Source organism: Astatotilapia calliptera, chromosome 10 (assembly GCF_964374335.1).
Source record: "Astatotilapia calliptera chromosome 10, fAstCal68.1, whole genome shotgun sequence".
NCBI lineage: Eukaryota > Metazoa > Chordata > Actinopteri > Cichliformes > Cichlidae > Astatotilapia > Astatotilapia calliptera.
The window spans coordinates 12,600,997-12,623,680 of record NC_137431.1 but is presented as its reverse complement, the minus strand read 5'-3'; the positions used below and the strand labels follow the sequence as shown (position 1 = coordinate 12,623,680).

The 22,684-nt window shown below is 38.9% G+C and overlaps 1 protein-coding gene across 3 annotated transcripts; it reads right to left on the bottom strand.

The window, feature by feature from the left end:
• Positions 1–535: 535 nt before the first annotated feature.
• On the bottom strand, positions 536–21,899 carry LOC113030252 (transcriptional regulator ATRX-like). 3 transcript variants are annotated; one of them, XM_026181498.2, is made up of 35 exons: positions 21,720–21,899; positions 20,364–20,467; positions 20,241–20,275; positions 19,605–19,633; positions 19,349–19,473; positions 18,906–19,022; positions 18,390–18,499; positions 16,590–16,657; positions 14,726–16,488; positions 13,451–13,511; positions 9,419–9,573; positions 9,040–9,216; positions 8,863–8,968; positions 8,542–8,632; positions 8,198–8,383; positions 7,904–8,048; positions 7,581–7,690; positions 6,607–6,750; positions 6,319–6,496; positions 6,084–6,221; positions 4,798–4,973; positions 4,599–4,716; positions 4,376–4,506; positions 4,235–4,299; positions 3,725–3,825; positions 3,481–3,640; positions 3,313–3,404; positions 3,107–3,212; positions 2,838–3,015; positions 2,333–2,524; positions 2,074–2,217; positions 1,917–1,988; positions 1,739–1,834; positions 1,129–1,257; positions 536–1,042 (listed from the first exon to the last, which is right to left on the bottom strand). In XM_026181498.2, exons 1-35 carry the CDS (start codon positions 21,737–21,739, stop codon positions 959–961), a joined length of 5,706 nt encoding a protein of 1,901 aa, XP_026037283.2. In that variant the 5' UTR covers positions 21,740–21,899; the 3' UTR covers positions 536–958. The 3 variants fall into 3 exon arrangements, with proteins under 3 accessions (XP_026037283.2, XP_026037285.2, XP_026037284.2); XM_026181500.2 differs by having other exon boundaries at positions 3,481–3,637; XM_026181499.2 differs by having other exon boundaries at positions 4,235–4,296.
• Positions 21,900–22,684: the final 785 nt, after the last annotated feature.

Sequence of the window (22,684 nt, the reverse complement as noted above, 5' to 3'; positions counted from 1 at the left end):
AGACACAGATTAAAAAAAGATTAGTGTAAGCCATATATTTGTTTTGTTTTTTATGGCAGGTCAAACCTTTATGTGCCATACAAGTAGCTTCTTCTGTCTGTTTGATTTGGCAGATTTTTTTTTTTTTAACATGGGACGCCCTGACACAACACCAAAGGGATTTGTGTCTCCTGGGACTGAACAGGGGATCTTTCACTTGTTAGCCAAATGTATAACCACTAGACTATGGACTATCTACTACTGTCAACAAATCTAGAACAATTTCCCTTGTGGGATCAAAAACATAGCCATCTGGTACAGCTTTATATGATTCAAAGTTCAATACTGGGCCTTGGTTCCATCATTTTTACATTCATCTTTTGAAACAAACCCTTTAGCTCTTTTTCAGCTTACATTGTAAACAGAAGATTTGTATGTTTGACCCTAATAGGAACACTTATGTCATACATATTAAATAGTTGGGGAAAAAATCCTCTTGACACAAAACATTCAAAGTAGCCTGAAGCCTGGATTAGATGTACAAACACTGACCTCGTTATTTGAAAAGTCATATTTAATGATCAATACCATCAACATGTGACAGGAGATAAGGAAAATATAAAAGGTGCACTTTAAAGCATGAAAAAAGTAAGTGTCTACTATATGACTTTAATTTAATATAGAAAAATATTAAGAGTTAATCAACAGGTCAAGGATTAAGGCACATTCACCAGTTAGCTTTTGGTAGCAGCGAAACAGCCAAGCAACTGAACAACTACAACTACATACATGATAATGTTTCCTGTGAAAAGGCTGAAAAAGTGCTAAACCAAAGTGACACCGCTGGCCTGTTGTTTACGTTTAAACAACTTTGGAAGCTCAGTGCAAACTACTCTTGTAAAACATTCAATCTTCTGGAGGAAATAAGTAATAAAACAAAAAGTACAACTTTCTCCTCCTACAAAGATAATTTTCTTGCTCAAGTCTGTCCAGGCTGCTTCACAGTCATCTGAGTCGCATCATTTCTTCGACTGTTCAGTATGCTTTGTATTCTGAATGTGAGCTAAGAAGGGGAATGATAGAAAAAAATGTATATTAGTACAATAGTACGTACACACAGGTGCACTCACAGGTCTACAAATTACTTACTGTTTGTTGCTGTCCAAGAGCGTCTCGATAAAAACCATATAAATGTTCCTGCTTCTTCAGATCGTATTGTCTCCAGACCTCAGCTTTGCTCTTTACCTCGGCCTCAGGCAACTGGGCGTACTGCTGCCGCTGTAACAGAATATTTTGAACTCAACTTACATAAGTTTGCATTGTGAGTCGTCTGAATTTTGTTATCTGCCACTGCCTTGTGAAAACACTGGTTTTAAGTTGATCCAGGATTAGCTGATCTTGTTAATGCAAATCCTATTTATTCAGTGACTCAAAGCCACAGAGTATGAACAGCCAAGATAAAATTATTGACCAGAGAACACAATCCACCATCAGAAACACTGTGGAGCTGGAGGACAAAGAAGTGTTTACTGACATTAATGACACAAAACAGTGCCAAAAACTGACCGACATTCATAAAAGGCCCAGCATGGCACTGAATGAATTTTTTTACAAGTACAGCTATGCAAAAGATTTTGCAAAATATGTTTCAATTTTAAAGTGAATTAAATACTTTTTAAAACTAACATAAATCAACATTTAAAGAACTTTATTTTCCTTAAAAAAATGCCCATCGCCACAGGATATGAGGGTCACTCACCATTAGAAACATGTATTCCTCAACAGTGTGAATCCTCATTTTCTGCAGTGCCGTGAAGGTCACTGAAACAGTTGTTCTGCTTTTGTTAAGCAGTTCCTGTAGAGACATTTTTACTTAATATATAATATAAAACACAAATGTTACTAAACAGTGAGGCGATAAAATGACATATTTATACCAATAGCTGCTCATTGGTTTTTAAATCCAAATCATCTTGGTGAGAGGTCTCTGGAACACTGGCTGGGTGTGACTGAGTAAAGACAGACAGTTTTACTCATATGCATATGATGTAAAAGGTGGGGATAATCAGTGCTTTGCAGTGAGCAGTCCTGTACCTCAGCTTCATACTCATCCCAAGCAGCTTTCCGTTCTGCCTCACTGAGCTCCTCGTCTTGTTTATGGTCCAGCAGGGATTCGTGCTCATGGTAAGTCACTATGTGGTCTTTGCAGTCTTCTAACAGCTGTGCCAGAACCGTATCCTGAGAAACATACAAGAAGTTATCTAGTGCTGCAAAATCTTAGTCAAACACCTGCGTGGTGTTTGACTAAGATTAAGACTGTAAGATTGAGACTGAAAATTAAGACTGTCGTTACCATTGGCAACACAGAAGCCGGTCTTTTGCTTTTCTTAGAGTTTGGATCGTTGAGCAGGTCTGGCTCGAATGTGTAAAGTTCAGTCAGCTCGTGAAAGGTGAAGTGTCTCTCAATCTGCTGCTGATCTACTACTCGGAAGGACAGCGACTGCTTGGTCACCTGCCGATCGTAGATTTTCTCCTCCATGGTGCCCTGAAGATGACAACAATCACAATAACTAAATAAAAGAGTTGCAGCTGCAAGAATTAGTCCATATAAATTTTTGCATCGCTTTTCAGTTTACGTCTGATGTTGTTTTAATTTGAAAAGGACTATTTAGTGACCAATCTTAAACATTTCATCTGTTGATGTAACATGTGCAGAACATACAACAGTGGCACAGTAGAAAAGAAGCACATATGACTTTTAAACAGTGCCGTTTCTTCTAAACTACTAGAGAGGCCACAACTGACTTAAGGTCAAGACTTTGTGGAGCTCAATTTTCTAAATAAAAAAGCAAGCTTACCTGGGCCAAGAAGCGGTACACAAACACTTGTTTCAGCTGACCAAAGCGGTACACTCTGTAAATGCTCTGGATGTCATATGAGGGATTCCATGAGGCATCAAAGATGATCACCCTGTTAGCAGCCACCAGGTTGATGCCAAGTGAGCCAGCTTTTGTTGAGATGAGGAACAATCGGCCGCTAGAATAAAGATTATTCAAATTCAATCCGAACCTTCTGTTATATCAGTGTAGTTCATATAAAAGATGTGACAGAGAGAGACATTCTTTACCGGACATTTACAGGATTGTTAAACTCATCTGCCCACTTCTTCCTCAGTGTGGCACTGGTGGAACCATCGAAGCGGTAATAATCAACATTTTTAACCCAGCTGCCCGCTGTTAAAATTTAAACACAAGGAGGAAAAAAAAGCATAAAAATATAAACAGGCATTTCCTCTTAACTCATTATTTTCCTCTCCCATTAATAGAATACTACCTTTGAATGCTGATGGGTCTCTGGCACGGTGAGAATCCGCAAGAAAATCCTCAATCAGGTGTAATGAGATCAGTGACTGACTGAACACAATCCTACAAACGCATTTATGACATTAGACGCTGGCAGATCACTTGTTTAAATCTGCTTCATATCAGAAAACAAACATACACTTTATCCTCCAGTTCTTCAGCCATTCTCAGGATCTCAAACAAGAGCACCATCTTCCCTGAGTGCTCCAGGATTTTGGCATCTCTTTCAGAGAGAAGATCCTTGTACCAGCGCTCATCGGGACTCGGAGGCTTCAAGCTGATGGGTGCGTTCTCTACTGCTAAAGACATAAAATGGGAAAAACTGTAGCACATTTCACAAGCTATATTTGTTGGAGTATTAGTGGCATGTGGAGCTTTTATACCTTCCACTGCACAGACAACTTTGACATCATCAATAATTGGTGTGCTGTTGTGAGTGTTATTCCCTTCTTGTCCTTCGTTCTCTTTCATTCCTTCACACCAGCTAAAAATGAAGAAATAAACATAACCACTGTAGCATATGTATGCATGCTCCACATCTCTTCCTGGACGAGTGGACTAACCTTGATGAAACTTTGCATAAACATTGCCTTAGGGTACTTTGACTACCAAAATCTATATGGCGTATACAAATATTCTATACAAACTCCACAATCACATTTATTAGTGACACTTCCAGAGTTTATACACTTCCTGTCTACACAACATCCATTTTTCAATCTAGATTTATGCATCATGTTTCCTTGGATAGCCAGTTGGTCTACAATCTGTATTTGTTCCACCACTGCTTGAGAATACATCTTAAAGGAAAGGTCTTTAGTATTCCCATAACCCACCAGAATTGTTTTAGGGGTGCTTTAGGCTTTAATGAATAACAAATGAAGAGGTCTTACCTCTCAGCCTCAGTCATAGGGGTCTCTGCATCCTTGGGCAGATCTGCTGCTTTACCTTTACTCTTCTTTGCAAAAGAAAAAGAAAAACATGTTATTTCAGACTAATGAGTAATCAACATGCAGTTACGGAGATCTTTCTACCTTTTTTAATTTGCTCAGGTAGCTGAGCTGAAGGCACCATGGATGAGTCCAAATTCGGCCAAGGACCTGAAAGTCCTTGAACAGGTTTGCTCCAGGCCTCATCTTTTTGCTGTTATGTAAGGAGCTTACACCTGGGAAAAAGCACAACCATCTATAAACTCTTCAAGTAAAAAAAAAAGACATCTATTTTAGGTTTATTTTAGGGCACAATACAGATCCGCACCTGTGAAATGGTCAAGGTAGTATCGGTATAGATTATACTGAAGTGGGGAAACCCTCACTGCCAGCACGTACTCATACTTCGGAGGCAGAAACTGTCGAAGCTCCGAGTAATCTCTTCTCTAAGGAAAAGACAAACACAGTATTGTGAGCTGGAATATAAATGCAATGAAGAGAGCATTCAGATGTTCTATTATTTTTACCTGTATGCATCCGCCTAGCACTGAATGCAGTACATGTGCTCGCTTCTTCATGATTCGGACATCTTTCGGGGTGGAGTCAGCACACTGGCCGTTCTCTATGGGGTTGATGAAGCGGTTCCTGAATTCGCCCAGTGAGCCCAGAAGGTTCTTCTTGATGAAATTGACCATGCAGTGGTCTGGGAACAAAATATGTATTCGCAATAAGATTTCTAAACAAAACAACTAATAGATTAGGCTAAAAGCCTTTAAAAACTGAGCACATTGTGAAAAACAAATCAAAATTCAGAGTTTTTTTGGATGCAAATTTGTCACGTAATGTAAATAAACACTAAAAGTGTCCCAATTTTGCAGAAGATTTGTCCTTAAAAACACACTATGGAAAAAAGGAGTCAGCATCAAGCGATGATGAGCTGATCCTGATGTTTCTAAACACGAAAAGGAAGAAACAGAGATTCTGGGTGTGTTCAGTATTCAAGAGGAGGCAGTAGCAGGGAGAATTTCATGGTTTGGTATGACGACCGCTTTCAGGATGTTGGCGGAGTGGTCATTTGAGGAGGCAGAGAAATCATTTCAGAAATCATGCCAATATATTCAGTACCGTGGTACGTTTTTGAGCAAGTACACTTTTTGCCAAATGTAGTGGCCTGATTGGTCAGAAAAAAAGAGGGAAAAATCAAGCCTGATCTGAACTTTTGTAGTGCCAACACTATGTTATACTTTGACTTGAATCCACATAACGAAATGAAACAAATAAAATAAGTCAAAGCAGAAAATCAGTAGCTTGGCATCACCAGACAGATCTACAAAGGCAGGAAATTCTGGATGTTCTCATGTCTGTTGTCGATGTTCTGAAGCGAACAGAACTACAACCAGAATTTCAAAGGTGTGATATAGTACTGAGCAACAAAATAAATCAAACAAACCACAGCATTCAGGGATGTTAGCAGTAGGTCACACCTGCTGCATAATGAAAGAAGTGGCTGTGGAAGAGCAAACAGACACTTTGCAGCATAGCAAATTAAGAGCTCTCAAACTAGCTTTGTATCCTGGTCAGAAAAAAAGGTTAAAAGCATCGAAACCAAACTACACAACTGGCTTCTGAACACAAATAAAGGAAACAAAATTTGATGACTACAATTACTGCAAATCTTGTTTAAATGGGGACACTTGAGAGAGTAACTCCACCATCATGCACTTATTTAAACTAATTATAATCCCCATGTTTCTCTGTAATCACTTTAGGACTTCATGGCCACAGTTATGATGACCTAGTGCTGCAGACTTACACTCAACGAGGTTGTTCTGCAGTGGCGTGCCAGTCAGCACCACTCTTCTTTGAGTTTTGATGGCATTCATAGCTTTGGAGATATTAGAGCCATCATTACGCAGGATGTGCCCCTCGTCACAAACCACAAAGTCGGGACCTGAAAGGAAAAACAACATCAGATTCCATGAGCAAAGGCACGACACCTAAAATAGAAAGTCTTTTAATAGTAGCATGCCATAACAAAGTCACTGGACCTGGATCCACAAGTGTGCGATAAAACTCCTCCTTCCACTCGTCGTTGTTGATTTTACAGTCTAATGACAGGATGCGGTACATGTCATACCCCATTATCATCACACCTCCGTCTATCTGCCACCTCTGCAGAGCTCTGAGTCGACCCAAGTTATGCTTCATTGTAGCCAGTTCTATCACCTGTGACCAATAAGGACATGTTGCTGACACCATATGAGGCAAACCAAAGATTTCTGGCCTTGTTTTTTTATATATATATAATTTTAACACTTTTAAATTTCTTTGGTTACCTTGACTTTATCTTCCCCCATGTTGTTTTGCCATTTCCTGAACTCACTGACCCAGTTGAGGATGGTATTAAGCGGACACACAACCAAAGCAGTTCTAAATTTCAGTTCTGTGGACAGCAACACTGTGTGGAGGAACGTCACCACCTGTCAAATGAGACAACTATGAATATGACACATCCAGAAGTGCTGTCCCCTTCTAATGGACAAGTTCATTTAAAACAGACTGAGATTAAGTGAAAAACGTCCCTGTAGTATGACTGATCACATCTTTCATTTCTGTTTTCCGAAATCAACGACTCTGCATTCACTAGGCTAAAGAAGAGAGGGACCATAAAGCCCACAGTGTGTCAACAGTACACAATTCATAAGTCAGCATTCGTGATGCTATAGGGGTGTAAAAGTGAACATAGAATGCATAAGTCACCATAATGCTGAACAAGACAGACAGGTTTTAGAGCAACATTTACTGGCATCCACTTGAAATCTTTTTCAGGGAAGTTCTTACTTATTTCAGTAAGATGACATCAAACCACATTCTACATCTATTACAAGATCATGACTGAAAGCAAAAAAGAGTCAGGCTGCTAAACTAGCCCGAAACAGTCCAGGCCTGTCACCCATTGACCCAACAGAACTGCTCAGAAAAATAGGAAACAGCAATTTGCTAAAAGAAAAGAAAAACATCTCACTGTCTCAAGGCATAAAATGAGCAGATATTTTTATATTTTCAATAAAACAAATACTCAATTTCAGCATTTGATATGTTCAGTAAATGAACCTAAATAAATGTTCAAATACATAAATAAAAATGCAATCTACTTTTCCTGACGTTTCACACAGTATCACAACTTTCTGAAAAGACCGGGCTGTATCAAAAATGAAAGCACAGACAGAAAATAATCTTTGGTTCAGGGAGTGCGATTTGTGATTCTGTGCAACTAGCATATCAAGGGTGGACATGTGTGTGTCTTTACCTGCAGAGTCTTTCCGAGGCCCATGCAGTGTGCCAGTACACAGCCTGATCCAGGAGAGGAGTTGGCCTTCTTCACAGACTCACAACAACTATCCCAAATAAACTGGACGCCTTGGGGAATGACATTGTGATTAGGTTTTTGGGGTGTTTTTAAATACTTTTTAACAAGCTAAATACAATTAGCTCATATTAGACAAGTTTTAGGAGAGACGTGGATTTCAAACACAAAGTCTTAATGAACACAAAATTAAAAATGTATAATTAATCTAACTGCCCTAAGCATCAACATGATTGCAAAGCAAAACACAAAAGACAGAAACTAACCGTCCACCTGGTGAGGCTTCAATATTGTGACCAGGTTCCTGTGCACCTGAACGAGAGGCTTCTTGGTCTCCTCATCCTGATCCAGGATCAGCTTGGTTGTGACGGGACACGCCACTTGAGACAGCTCATCCTCTATGACAATGATCTGCAACACAAACAAATATGTCCTAAAAAGTTTCACTGCGTTGCATGTGCTGTGCTCGGTGTCCTTGATCTACAGGTACAAGGCATCTTATCAGCATTTCCTGCTCTAAACACTGATTTCTATTGCTATGGTGAAGTTTAGCGCAGTACCTCTCTCCTGTCTTCCATCTGTTGTTCCCTATTTGCCAAACGTTTGCATCTCTCCTCCTCCTCTCTCAGGGCTTCCTGAGTCTCAGCACGAAGGTTTTCATCTTCAATTATTCTGCGAATCCTTTTGCGTCCTTTCGGGGTGACTTTATTTTCGCGGGCCTCCTCAGGTGCATCTTCTTGATCGGTCTGTCCAGAGAACAATCCAACAGTCAGTATGTCAATCAGGCACGAGAGTTGTCTGTTGTTGTTTTTTGGACAAGGTTTATGGTATCACACATAAACAGGCCGAGATAAGAAGAATAACACATAAATTCATAAAGAGATAAAAGAGGATAATTCGATACCTTTTCACTGCTGGAGTCTGACAACAAAATGTAAGCCACTTGCGTTTTCTTTTCGTAACCATGAAGCTCATCATTCACCTTTGTGTTTGCTCTGGAGTTAAAAATAAGAAAGTATGTTTTCAAAAAAAGAAGGAAAAAAAAAAGAAATTGTGCCGATCAGGTTATCCAGTAAATCTAAAACTACTAAGCTGCTTGCTCAAATCTAACCTTTGCGTTCTTCTTTATATTATTTTCAGGTCTTTACAATTTGTGCATTGGCACGGTATAAATTTAACTGAATTGAACGCTGATTCTTATCAGTGGAAGTTGAAATAAACATACTTTTTGAGCTTGTCTTCACCAGCCTCGTCACCCGACTCGCTCAGCTCCTCACTCATCCCAGCATCTTCATCCAGCTCATCGCTGTCGGCCTCACTTTCACTGTCGGCTTCACAGAAAACAAGTTAGACGAGATACTCATCTCCTGTTCCATCTGATCACTGTCTAAGTTATTCTTACAGCTCTGATTTTCTTTCCTGGCTCCTCTTTTGCGCTCCCGTTTTCCATCTTTGCTCTTTGGTGCATCCTTGTTACTTGATGTTCCCTCATCTAAGATAAGTTTGTGACGGAGGAGGTGGTGCCTGGAGATGGGCCCATCAGAGTAGTAGTCAGATGAATCTTCGGTAAAGTCTTCCCCTGTATCAGAGACATATTCTATCATTATTATTATTTATGCTCTTTAACCACCCCAAGTGATATAACAGCCCTCTGCCACTGGGATAGCTTCGCAATTTTGTATTAATCTCATAACTGAGATACTGGTTAAATAAAATCTGGAAAATCTATTCATAAGGAAATGCACAAGATTAAAACTTGTAATACCAAGAAAAAAACTTACCATCTTCATCTGTTCCACTACCATCATTGCCTCGTTTGATCTCCTTGTCACTCAGTGAATCAGATTCATCCTCCTGTGTTTCTTCATCTGAAGAGATATCATCACCCGAGGAGTAGTTGGATTTAATTTGGGCCAATAGCAATTTCTTAGCGATTCTTTCAAAAGTAGAAGAGAAGGAAAAGGCACCTGAAGTTCATTTCATGATCAGTTTCATTGTCTTCAGCTGGATATTTTTACACTTATTGTTACACATTACAACAAAATATGGTAATATTTGGGCTATATTACACAGAAATGATCATTTAAGTGCTCAGCTGCCAATATTCCAAAAGCTGGTGGCATTAAAAAGAAATCAGCTATATATGGTGAGTCGCTTCTAGTGGATCCGCATTATGTCTTTAAGTGATGAGCCCAGTTTGAAGCTCTTGTAGTTGCTTCACAGACCAATTAAAAAGAACTGCCACAACACTGAAAGACATATTCAAAACATTAGTATAGAAAGCAAAAGAAAAACGAGACAGAGGCATTTTTAAGAGTAAGAATTTATTACGACAAACAAGGATTCTTCACACACAAAAACAATAGTCTCAAACTCTCAATAGTTTGTTCGCCCTTGGGAAATCGCGAGTAACACTTTTCTTTCTTTTTCCCTCTTTTTTTTTTTTTCTTGCTCGAGTCTGACAGACATATGTTTGCAAAAATGACATTATGTTCATGTATTCCGCTCATCCTTTAAACTGTGACAGCTCTGATTTGAAGATCTACAATCTTTCGAGGCGACCAAAAGGCAATATAATCATGATTCTCCCAATTTTCTTGAAAAGGGGGACAAATTACACGTGGGACACAAAAACAGAAAATTACTGTACATAAAGATTTACTTAGAATGAAACATTAACTTTTTTTTCCCTACCCCAGGGGGTATCACATTTCAAAAATGGCTGAAGTATATTCAAACTGCAGTAAAATTCACGTAAAAAAAAAAAACATGTAAAAAGTTCATTGTTTTAATACCATGTGGTGTTTTGAAGAATATATACAATAAATAACCCCTTTAAACTCCATTTACGTGGACCCAACACTGCATGAGTCGTATCTGGCTCGGGTTTGTCTACTGCATCCTACTTCAGCCATTTCTCCCACAGGGTTGACCCTGTTTTCAAGTAGGCTATAATCCAGGTCAGTGGACATCAGATAAGCACCACTTTCACTGATACCAAATCCAACGTCCGGTGAGAACTTATTGTTAAAGTACACACAGTACAGAAATGTTAGACGACAGCAGCAGGAACAGATGAGAGTCTTGAATCTCATTTGATATGTTTCAAGTTAGAAGAAAGACGCAGCAGAAAGCGCAAAGACACTGAAATGAAAATGAACACAGCCACATGCTACGTTTTAGCCCAGTAACTACAAACAATGTAAACTTTACATTTCTGCTGACCATTTTCCCCATGATAAAGTTGCACTACAACTACACACAGACGTCATGTGATGCTATTCATGTTGATAGGAGGCTACAATATCCCAGATTTAAGTGACTGTCGCCTAACAGCACTGCATTCACTGCTGTGCTGTCAGAAAATCCGCCCTGAAAAAAACATGAGAAAACAAACAAGTCACATCAATAAAGACATAGTGTAAACTTGGTTGCTTGTTTTTTGCACTCTAACAACTGTTTCACAGCCCACTCTCATTTCAGATAAGGTAGAAATGATCACGATTATAATCACTGTTCTGAAATAAATGTTTTCATCTGCTTTACGTGAGTAAAAGCACAAGCTGGGTCTCCTGTTAAGCAGGATTTAACCGGCTGCAAGTTTCAGTCATTACGTTTAATGGTCAGCAGTAATGTATAGTCTGTGTATAGAAAGTGGGCCAAAACACTAGAAAAAGCATAGGTGTTTCTAAAGAACACTGCATAGCACGTACATCATTTGGGAGAAGAGTAGGCCAAATGAAGAAATTTAGATGCGAGGTGTTAAATTAGAGGGGAAAAAAGGAGATTAGGATTCATCTCTGATTGCACTTTACGGTAAATCTTAGCTACTTCAATGGTATTGCACAAATGCTGTGCTATTACTCTGGGCTTAGCCTCCAAGAGCAGTAATCAAATTTCACTCACTTCCATTGGAAAGGGTTGGTATCAGAAAGCTCGACAGAAAGATATTAACAGAGGTAAAGAGGTGGAAAATGAGTGTGAGACGTAAGATAATCTCAGTCAGAAAACAAAAGTAATACTCAAAGTATTCAACTTCTTCGAACTCAGCTTCTACTCCCTACCAATATGTAATAGTTTTCAGAGCTCACGTGAACTGACTGGATTTCTAGCTTTTATTTGAGACTCCTGACAAACTGAAGCAAGTAATACCTGCATGTCGACACGCTTTGACTTAAGTCATTGGAATGAGCACACAGGAAAGCAAGTGAGTGTCAGGCTGACACAAAGCCTGCTCCAAAGTGCATTAGCTGTGACTGTGGGTGTCAGCGGTGCAGCAGGATTCCAACTTGTTTCCAGAGATGAAGTAAAAACTTGCTCAAAGACAATTGTTGGGAGTCTCCTAACTTTCAAAGAAGGCTGACTACATACCAGATTACAGAGGTATTTTATCAAATTAGATTGTACTAGATTATACATCGTGATGGCCGAGTGTAAACACCAGAGCCTTGAAGGTGCATCAAACAAACACTTAACTATCAAACATGTTAATGAAAAAAAAGCACATTACTTCTACTGCAGCTGGTGGTTAACTTACCACAACTTGCATAAAACCCAATAGCTGGTTTGGAAGGCTGGGTGCGTATCCTCAGCTCATGATACTGTTTTGAGGTGAGGGCTGTGGGAGACTTTGAGAACTGTTTTGAGAGCTGCTAAACTAACAAAAGTTTGCATTTTTTGTTTGTTGGACTGTGAGAGGAGCCATGTAACAAATCGTGAGACTTACAGACACTCACAATACCATAAAGGTAATTACACTTTGGCACTTCTTTCAAAGTGCAGCAATAAAGTAAACACTTTTATAATGCAACAACTCTGTGGTGTCAAATAAAAACCCATTTGTGTGTGACGTTCGGGTCCTGTGCTGTAGAAAAATTACAAAAAGGGACTGCACGCATCAAACTTTTGGGCCTAAAATTATTCAAAAGCTGAATAAATTGAATCTAAACACATGTACAGAGCCAGGTACATTGTCTCAGATCAGTTTATTCAAAAACCAATCTTTTTACCATCTAGCCCACAATTGAATGCTCACACCACAACTGTGACCATTAAAGCTAGGAGCAGGTATTCAAAAAAAAAAAAAAAAAAAAGGTGAAGCATAAAATTTTTAAACATGTTTTGCAACTCTGCAAGCATCGCTCCCCATTTGTAATATAAAACAGAAAAAGGTTTTGATTAAATTATATTGTTTTTAAAGTCATAATATGTGCAGATAATGTTGCTGGCAGGTTTCAAACTTTATCCTTCACCTGGAAAATAACAACACTCCATTTACTTCAGTCAACAGTGCCACTCCATGTTGTTTTTGTGTAGTTTGTAAAAACACAGAATGAACAGTACATCGAAGCTCACTTTTATACTCACAATGAAACCACACCTGTACTCGTGGTGCTCAGGTTAAGCTGTACGCCAAAACAAGCTTCACTGTTCAAATGTATACTTTGACCTCCTTCATTCAAGTGGGTCTCTTAACATCAGCCAAGTGTCCCAGGGAGAATACGCAGGTATGATATAAGAAATAATACTAAAATGTTCTTGTATTTCTAAATGTAAAAAATAAAACAAAGACGAGCAGATTACGTTGCTTATCAATAACAAAAACCACGTCACGATTTTATCTCTAGAATGTGTATTTGATCGCTGGGGCCCTACTGCAGCTACGTTTGGGTCGTGTTTGAATTGGCTGTAACTGAGTCCTAATGACATGGGTGTTGCTAGACTTTGCGCAGACGTCAGGATTTGAAGTTGCAGCTTTTCTTCTACACCTAACTTGCTTTACAAACTCTACATCCGGGCTTTTTGAACCGTACCTATTTTCTGGATCATCGTCATCTTCTGCTGCCCATGAGGGCCCAGACTGCTCCTCATCTCCTATAAGAACAAACATCAGAAACATGAATTTCAAAATGAAATTAAGCTGCTACGTTTTGAAAACATATATATTGCCAGAAAAAGTGAATGCTGGATTGTGTGGACATTGAAAGAAAATATTCATATTTATTTTTGTCACAGTTCTTACTTCATGATTCATGACGAACCACTAATGACACAAAGTTCTGTTAAAACTTCTTGAGCCATCACTTATTTCTTTATATTTTGCTATGAAAATGGAAAATAGGTTAAACAATTTACTGAAACATGTAAACATACATGGTGACACAATATAAAAGCAAAACAAATGACCACTTTTATTCTTCAACACCATCTTCAGTAGTTGTGCAGGCTTCTTAAAGGACATTCAAACAAATCTTTGGATGTTGGCTGCCTTTTGTTCTTTTCTCTATCAATATAATCTCACACTGCTTCAACAATTTTGAAATCCTCTCTCTGGGGCGGCCAATCAATGACTGACAGTGTTCCACTGTGTGTTTTTCTATCCAGATATGCTTTTATTGCATTGGCAGCACCACTGTCTAAAATGCAGTTTCACACCATTAAGAGCTTCCACCATGTTTTTAAAAAGGGCCATTTCTCAAAGTTTCCCTTCCTTCTTGACAGTCACTGGTGCTTTTTCAGGTCTTTACTAGATTTTTTTTCATGCTTCCTAATCTCTTGACCCAGATACTGTTCATCTGCTGTAGATAGTTTATTTTAGGCCTGCCACTTCTTGTTCTGTCCTTACACTTGCCCTGTTTCCTCAAATTTTCTACTGACATGCTGGATGCCATGTTGAGATACATTGTTTTTGCTCAATAGCTCTTTGGGCATCACTTTGTTGGTGCGAAAATACTATTTTATGCCTGCCAAACTGTGTTAACTTTGGCATTTTTTGTGCAAAAGAAATGGGAACAAGCTGCTACTAACAAAGTGCCTAAAGATACAATTTAAAATTGGTTCTTTGCTAAGTTCTCTGTTATGTGACTGGTTAGTTGACTTTTTTAAGCTTAAATGATTCATAGATCAGTGGTAAGTAGCTCTGGTCAGGTACAAGGACTGGGCTAAAAATGAAAAAGTGCAAAGGCAGCCAATGACCTTCAATAAGCCTGAAGAATTATTGCAGTCTTACTTGTTGGAAGTAAAATATGAAGAATTAAGGGGTGGCTCAAGACTTTTGCACAATGGATCTAGACACCTGTAAAACTCACCTGACGATTGGTGGAATGCAGCTGCTCCTAATAAGGCCACATCTTCTGTGATTGGCTTCATCTTCTGATCACTTCCATCGCTCCCAGAGTCATCGTCATGTTCTTCTTCACTTGATGAGGTCGATGAATCCATTGCTTCCTGACGAGATTTAGTCTTAGCGTCCTCACCTTGTATCCTACTCCGCTTTCTAGCCACACCCTCCTCTCCTCTCTTGACAAGATGAGGCTTCCCTATTGACCTCAGCGTATTTAAGTGTTTTATTTTCTTTTGCGAGTCTTGCTCGTCGCTAGAGGAGTCCGTCCCACTTTCACCGCGAGCTTTGACTCTTCTGTTAGTTGAGTCGGCCTCAGGGGTGCGATCCAGTATCTTGCGTTTCCGCCTAATATTCTCTGGTGAGATTGGAGTGTTCTTATTAAGCCAGAAGAGACATTTTTTCGCCACTTTATTTGGCGACGCTTTACCACCATCTTCATCACTCTGGGGTTCATCAGAACTTTGTGTCATCGCTGCTCGCTCAAGCAGAGCAGCAGGGACTTCATCTGAATCAGAGTCGTCTCTTGTCCTGCTCAGACTCTGCTCTTCAGTTGTTTTAGCAGGCACCGTGTTGGGGGCCTCTTCAGTGTCAGAGTCGCTGTCACTGTCTCCTACTGAGAGAGATGTTTTGGTTTTCACATCACTTGGTCGGCGCAAAGGGGTTGTCTTCACCCGAGGAGAACGTCTATTGCCCTGTTCTTCTTCTAGATACAGAGATGCACTGGAGTTGTCATTGCTCATCTTGCTACCACTTGTTTCTTCATCTTCTGATACATGTTTTTCCTTTGACTTCTTATCTTTCTTTCCCTCCTCGGTTTTGGGGGGCGCAGATGACGGCTCCTGCTCCATAGCTACAGGTGTAAGTTGTACTACTAGTTTTTTAGTCATGTCAACGCCGCTTTCAGTAGATTTCAGGCCAATCTTTTGTGCTCTCTGTCTGGCTTTATGTGAACCTGAAACCATCTCCTTGCCCGGACAGTCTTGTAGACTCCCATCTGCAAAGCCCTTGGAGTCAGAGTCGTTATCTTCTAAATGTTCAGCTGCCAATTTCTGCAAGTCACTCAAGCACCTGTCATCAGGTATGTCTATCTCCATTTCTGCTTCTGTTACAAGTCCATCAAAGTGGTCACTAAGCAGTTTTTCCCAATTGCTCGATACATCCAAATCACTGAATTCTTCCTTAAGGCTATCCTCCAGTCCTGCTAGGGATTTTCTCAAGCCTTTAACTACTTCCAAAAATGACTTCAGGTACCTAGTGCGAACACCAGGTGTTGGTTTGTTTTGTGTCACACTATGAATGAAATTGACAAAAGTTTGGTTTAAGGTATTTGTTGAGTCCACTAAATGTTTGGCCTTTTTGGTAATGTCCTTGGAAACCTGCAGCATGCTGTAGTTGAACATCACATTTCCATCCATACCAGTGTGATCCCATTTATCCAGAGAAATGTTTTGAGGTGAGTGTGGTAAAATGTTGAAAATCTCAGATTTCCCCGGATCGACTCGATTCCTCTTGCGCTGCTGTTGCCACAAACGTTCCATGTTCTCAAGGACACTGTCACAAGCCATGACCAGGTCAAAAAGAGGTTCTGGGCTACACACATAGCAGTACCATTTGCTCTCCAAGATGCCCGACAGTTCCTTCCTTCCCAAATTTCTTAAAATGCACTTCTTACAGAAAGCATTGCTACAGAAATCGCAGCAGATCAAGTTGCCTCCTTCAGCACACCACCTGCACGAGGGGAAAAGAGAGATGATAAATGTGGCTGACAAAAGTGAGTTAATGGAAATGTTAATATTTCAGTTAAATGACTGAATGCTACTAAATCGTGCCTGCACTGCTCATCCATCCCGTCACAATCCTTGCTGATGTCATCACTTGAGTAATAGTTGTAGCAAGACTGTCAAAACAAAACATTTAATTAGAAACAGCTCTGAGCAATGTATTATAAACACTAACAAGGATGTATAATATAATTCTGTTGATGATATCAATATACTTGAGGTCAGGTTTTTTTAATGCATCTTTTTTCAGTTTTGCTATTGTTTTCAATCAGGCATCAAACCCAGTGCTGACAAATCAGTCTGGCTCAATATTGTGCATGACAGTAGTTTTATTTTTGTTTTACTGGTATTCATGACAAGAAGCCACCCACACAAGGCCAACAGAATAAACACACATCACCAAGACAAATTATGAGCCGCACCACAAATAAGGACCGAGGTTTAAAAGAATTAAAAACACCTGATATTAGGGCTGCTCGATTATGGCAAAAATGATAATCACCATTATTTTCACTGAAATTGAGATCACGATTATTTGACAATATTTATTTAACCCTTTAAGACCTACCATAGAACCAAGTCCGCCAGAGCTTATATTATTTTTTTTGCATGTTGTAGTGCCATTTGTGGGAGCATTTCAAGTTGCTATACATCAATACAACTGTTATAGCCCATATTTTAATAATATGTATGTATTAAGTCCATAGTAACTACATTAATTGCAAAAAAGTGCAATAAACTACAAAAAAATTGAAAATCGTTTTTGTTTTTTTTACATATATTTCTACTTGGAGAAATTTAAGAGGTTTATCTCTCAAAACTTTAAATACAAAAAAGTTGCAAAAAATAGTTTACAACAACAGGAAATTTATTTTGAGTGTCTTCATAGTTTTATTTTGGAAATACAGCAATTTTTATATACTGCAGGAAAAACAAAAAAACAATCCTATGATGCAAATTTGCAAAGAAAACAGCATGTGCATCAAAATAAACTAGTTCTAGCAGTGCAATTTGAGTTCTAAGCATCCCAGAAACTATTCAGAAAAGTCAAACATGACTTATAAAAACACCAGTATAGGCTTTTAAGGCCTACAAGGTTCTACAGGGATTTAAAAATAGTTACACAAAACGGAGCGTGCTGCTCTGACCGGCTTTAAAGGGTTAACAATAACAATGTATTGAATAATGACTTTTAAAAAGTAATATAAAATAGTGTGCAAATACTGGTAACAGTGCAAATGTTTGCAATATAAGAAATAAATGAAAAATGTAAACATCTATGTTTAGTGAACTTTGCAGTGTTGCTCTGTGGTGCAGCTACTACACCGTAGCAAAGTTTACACACTATGTCTACTTGATCCACGTCTGACTCCGCGAACCCATAATGTTTCCACACCACTGAAGTTTTTTTTTTACCCCTTTTCAACCAACAGCAGTCACTCTCCTCTCCAAATAACTTCTGCTTAGCTTTCCGAGCTTCCCTCGGGTCCTCTTAATTGTTGTGACACGTGTTCGAAATGCAGAGCGGTGCGCTTGATTTACCACACGGAGCAGCGCGAGAGTAAAGCACGAGGGAGGGGCTAATAATCGGCTCAGTCATTTTTAATGATCGTTGAAAGCCCAGATCGTAATCGTGATTAAAATTCGATTAATTGAGCAGCCCTACCTGATATGCCTGATGATGTTCATGATTAACAATCAAAAAACCCAAAGAATATAAATGTAGTATTTAACAGCACAAAGTTATGTATTCTTTTCTGTGCTTTGGACTTACTGACTATATTGTTCTGATAACGTTCAAAAAGTGGGTGAAATAAAAAATTCTAGTATATCAATAAGCAGACTCACCTTGCATATAAGGACTTTCAGAACTGGGTGGCGATACAAGGAATCCCTCCGGAAGTGGTTAACTTGTCGGCCACACGCAGTGCAACTCACAATTCCAATGTGTTCAACTCCTGGGAAACAAAAGCTCCATTATTAGCAATTACATGGTTATAAAGAATGGGTTGCAGGACAGCTTCTCTTGTTGCATCTTTACGTACACCCAGTACATTTTCCTGGTAAAATCTAAAAGAGCGAGATCCCTTACCGGACTCAGGCAGTGGAGATTAAAAGTGAGGCACTGCAATCTCCAAAGTGGATTGTCAGAAGGCTCTCTTCCAAAATAATGACTATTTAGATACTAAGTGAAGTGATATTTTTTTCATATTACTTTAAATACTTGAGCATTTGTGCCTAAACCATTAATAGAACTAATAGAATAAACATTCTCTTTTTGATGTGTTGCAGATTTGATTCTTTATACTAAAATTCCTGCCTGAGCATTAGCTAGTGAGCAATTTCATAGGAGTAGTAACTGACCTCCACGTCTTCTTGAAAACTCTTTCCGCATTACGCTTGATTTCCGGCTGCGAAACTCCGGGCCCCTGAAATCATCTCTGCCATTGTCGACTGCTTCAGGCCTGACCAGCACAGTGCCTGTGCAAACAAAAAGTAATCATACAGTTCCATCATTATTAAATATGAAATTAGAAAGCCAAAGCCAGTTACAGACTTGAAGATCCTTCATACCCTATAGGCACTCCAGCACATTTACAATGACTTAATTTTGTTAACTTCATCATAAAGTAAAAAAAAACAAAAACAACAACAACAACATGCAGATATAAACGTGAAGTCTATCAACGATATACTCTGAATGAAACACTAGCCCACTTTCTAGGAAAATGTTATGATGGTGTATAAATAATTATGTTTAGTGTCAAAGTAGCAGTGTGTGTGCAGTCAACAACCTTACGACCTACCTTTAGGCAATCTAGTGATATCAAGGTGACCATTTGCATTAACTGGTCCAAGAACCAAGTCCTCACTTGCATTTGAGTCCCCGGATTCATCCAATCCAGAGTGCTTCATGACAACTGAGGGTTTTCTGTAACATCAGTTAAAGAGAAATGAGCTATATTTAACAAAGTTTAAAAACCTACATGGACAGCAAAAAAGGAGATGATGCACACCACAAATTTTGTGGTTGAAATACTTTTAAACACACAATAAACTCACCGCCTCGAGTACTTGCCATCAGCACCAGCCTGCAAAACGAGACGGTTTGTTTATTTAGGCTGATGGTCATCATGGCTTTGTGTTGAAAAGTATCCCAAAGGGAAATGCATTAAAACATTTTTCTGAGTCTGTGAGTCATTTGAATAGAGCATAAGGACATGACATAATTTTCATAATACTGAGCAAATATGTTTTACAGATACCTCCAACCTCCATACAGTTAGACTACTGCTCAGATGACAAAAATAACTGAGTTTTTGAGAGAAATTGTGACACAAATTGTTAAGACTATCGCTATTCCTAATAAAACAGCAACAAAAACATGTAAGTGGATGAACCGGCTCTATGATTCTTTGATACAGACAATGTGTGTGAGGTGTACAAGAACAGAATTTAATCTACTTGACATTTTATACGCATTAGTTATCCACTTGACAAATATTTGTTATTTGTCTCTCTAGATTAGGTTGTAGATCGAGTCTGTGTTAATACATTTTGGAGAAGGGCTGTTGTTTTTACTAAATCCAGATAAAACCGTTAATGGCACCATTAGTGCCATCAGTGTTACGCAACATGACGAAACACTACAAACACACATACTACACTGACATGTGTTTATTATGCATGTTCACTTACCTCTGTCAAAGTAGAACAGCACCTGTTTGTCAAACCTGTGAACAAAAGATCAGTAAAAAATAAATTGGTAATGCATGTAAACGTGTTTCCATTAGTCATGGTTAGAGTGATTAAAAGATGTACCATCAGCATCCTCAACTTTTGCTGTGCCACTGCTGTCCTCAGTGGAATTAGCCAAGTATTCATGAAGTTTGTTGACCAATACATTTAGCTTGCTGGTAGAGTTGCTGGACAGGAGAGGAAAAAAAGCAGGGCAGTGTTTATTTGATTAAACAAAACAATTCGGATTATACAGTGCTGTGGAAAAGTATTTGTCTGCTTTCTTAGCTCAGACAAAGATAACCAGAGTAAATACTAAATGTAGTTATTTAAATGATTATTTCATTTATTGAGGGGAAAAAAGCTATCCGAACCTACTTTGACCTACATGAAAAAAAAAAACTGCCCTTTAAACCTAGTAACTGCTTTTGCCACTGTTGGCATCAAGAACTGAAATAAAGCATTTGTGATAACTGGTAAATAGTTTTCCACATCGCTTTGGAGGAAATTTGGCTCAGGTTTCCTTGCAGAGTTGCTTTAATTCCGTGACATTGGCGGTTTTTTGAGCATGAATGACTGGTTTATGGTGATGCCTGTCTCAATCAAATGAACTAGGCCACTCCAAAACCTTCATTTTGGTCTTCTTGAAGCATTCACTGGAGGATGTCGCAAAACATTATTAGTGGCTTTGTAACAACTTTTTCCACACGGGGCCAGGTAGCTTTGTTCGCTTAATAACTGAAATCATTTAAAAACTGCATTTCGTATTATCCCCACAAATCTGGCTAAACTATATAGAGGTACTTACTTCCGTTTTAGATAATCATAACCTATGTTTTGTCCAAAACTTGTTCGTTTATACCAGCTAAAAAGTTTACACTCACCTGATCAACATTAGAATTAGAAATAACTCACTTTCCTGATCGATGTAAATACCTCTCACACGAGACAAAGGCCCAACCTCAAATCTACAAGTAGAGCTAACTAGGTTAACATGGTATGAAGACTACTTTCTGATGCCCCCTTATTTACAAGTGGTCAGCACAGCTTGTTTGGATTGGACAGACTTTTAAGCAACCACAAAGAGATCAGATTCTGCTCCCGGGAGTGTACTATAAATCACTGCACTCCTTTGAGTTCAAATTATGAGCCAGCTTATGTATGCTACGTTCAGCTCCTCCAAAGTTAGCTAAGAAAAGGCTTCTAGAACTGTTTACGAAAAGCCACGTTTTTCGATTTATATAGCCTAATGTGCTGTCCTACCTCCATTACTATTATGTTACTACTAAACTAAACTTGAACTGGCCCGAGTATTATTACCTATGCGGTCATTCTGGTTTAAATAACAGTTAGCTAACTCTGTTAGCAAGTGGCTAAGCTAGCTTGCCGTTATATTTGCTAGCAACGCTAAACAAGCGCACTGTAAACCGCCGGTTTTACCTCAGCGTCACTGCAGACATGTTGCGAAGCAGCTGAACAACCGAAGTCGTTCAAGTTTTTACACTTTCATAGCACAAAATAATGTGGCGCTTAATCTATGATCCACATCACATCCCACACATCCGTTATTGATAACAACTGAACCGCCCGTCAATGGATCTATTTCGCCTCTTTTTTTCCCCTCTTTTTTAATGCGTACGAGTGAGCTGTCGCTCATTATCGCCATCTGCTGCCATGGCGTGTGCATGCTCAGTTGTGTTGTTTTCTACGGTTGTATTGCATGGCTTCTCCCTTTGGGATCAGGTTCCAGCCCCCCTTCCCTCCAAAACCACCTCAGAGAACCTGAATTGGATGAGCGTAAGAAAATGGATGAATGGATGGAAGGATTTAGGTGAATTTGAGTGAGTAATGCTCATTTTCAGCCATTTTTAAATTACTCTCCAGCTCATGTTTTTCAGTTTTCTAACAAAAAGTTATTAAATCTTCCCATAGGGAGTAGTCTGTCTGTCTATCTGTCTGTCTGTGGCTGACAGACAGACAGCCACACACACACACACACACACACACACAAAAATGCCAAAGAATGTATTTTAGCTTTAAGTTAGAACAATTGTATGTTTTAATTTTACTTTCCTGAAAATAGTTCAATAGTTCCCGCAATTTCTGTTAGTCATTTGTTGGACAACTCTGTAATAGACATCAAAGCCAGATCATATATATGATAATATGTTTTAAGGGACAACAACAGCACTAACCCTGAAGGTCATTTTTCTGTACTCCAAACTTTATGAAAGGAGTAACTTAATTTATGACTTTGCTGAAAGTTGCTGAAAGCATGCCTTATATTTTTAACGCAGCTGTAAATGTCTTTTAAAAAACATGATGGGATTCCAGAGCTGTAAACTTTGTGTGAACCTTCTGGTTTTTATGTACTTGTTTGCTTCAACAACAGATCTTTCTTGTTA

Coding starts and splice junctions, on each gene's coding strand:
- LOC113030252 (XM_026181498.2), bottom strand. CDS start 21,739: ATGTCTGCAGTGACGCTGAG. Junction 9,574..13,450: donor GACGATGATCCAGAAAATAG/GTACGGTTCAAA, acceptor TACTTTTGAAAG/AATCGCTAAGAAATTGCTAT. Junction 3,016..3,106: donor AACAATCCTGTAAATGTCCG/GTAAAGAATGTC, acceptor TCTTTATTCTAG/CGGCCGATTGTTCCTCATCT.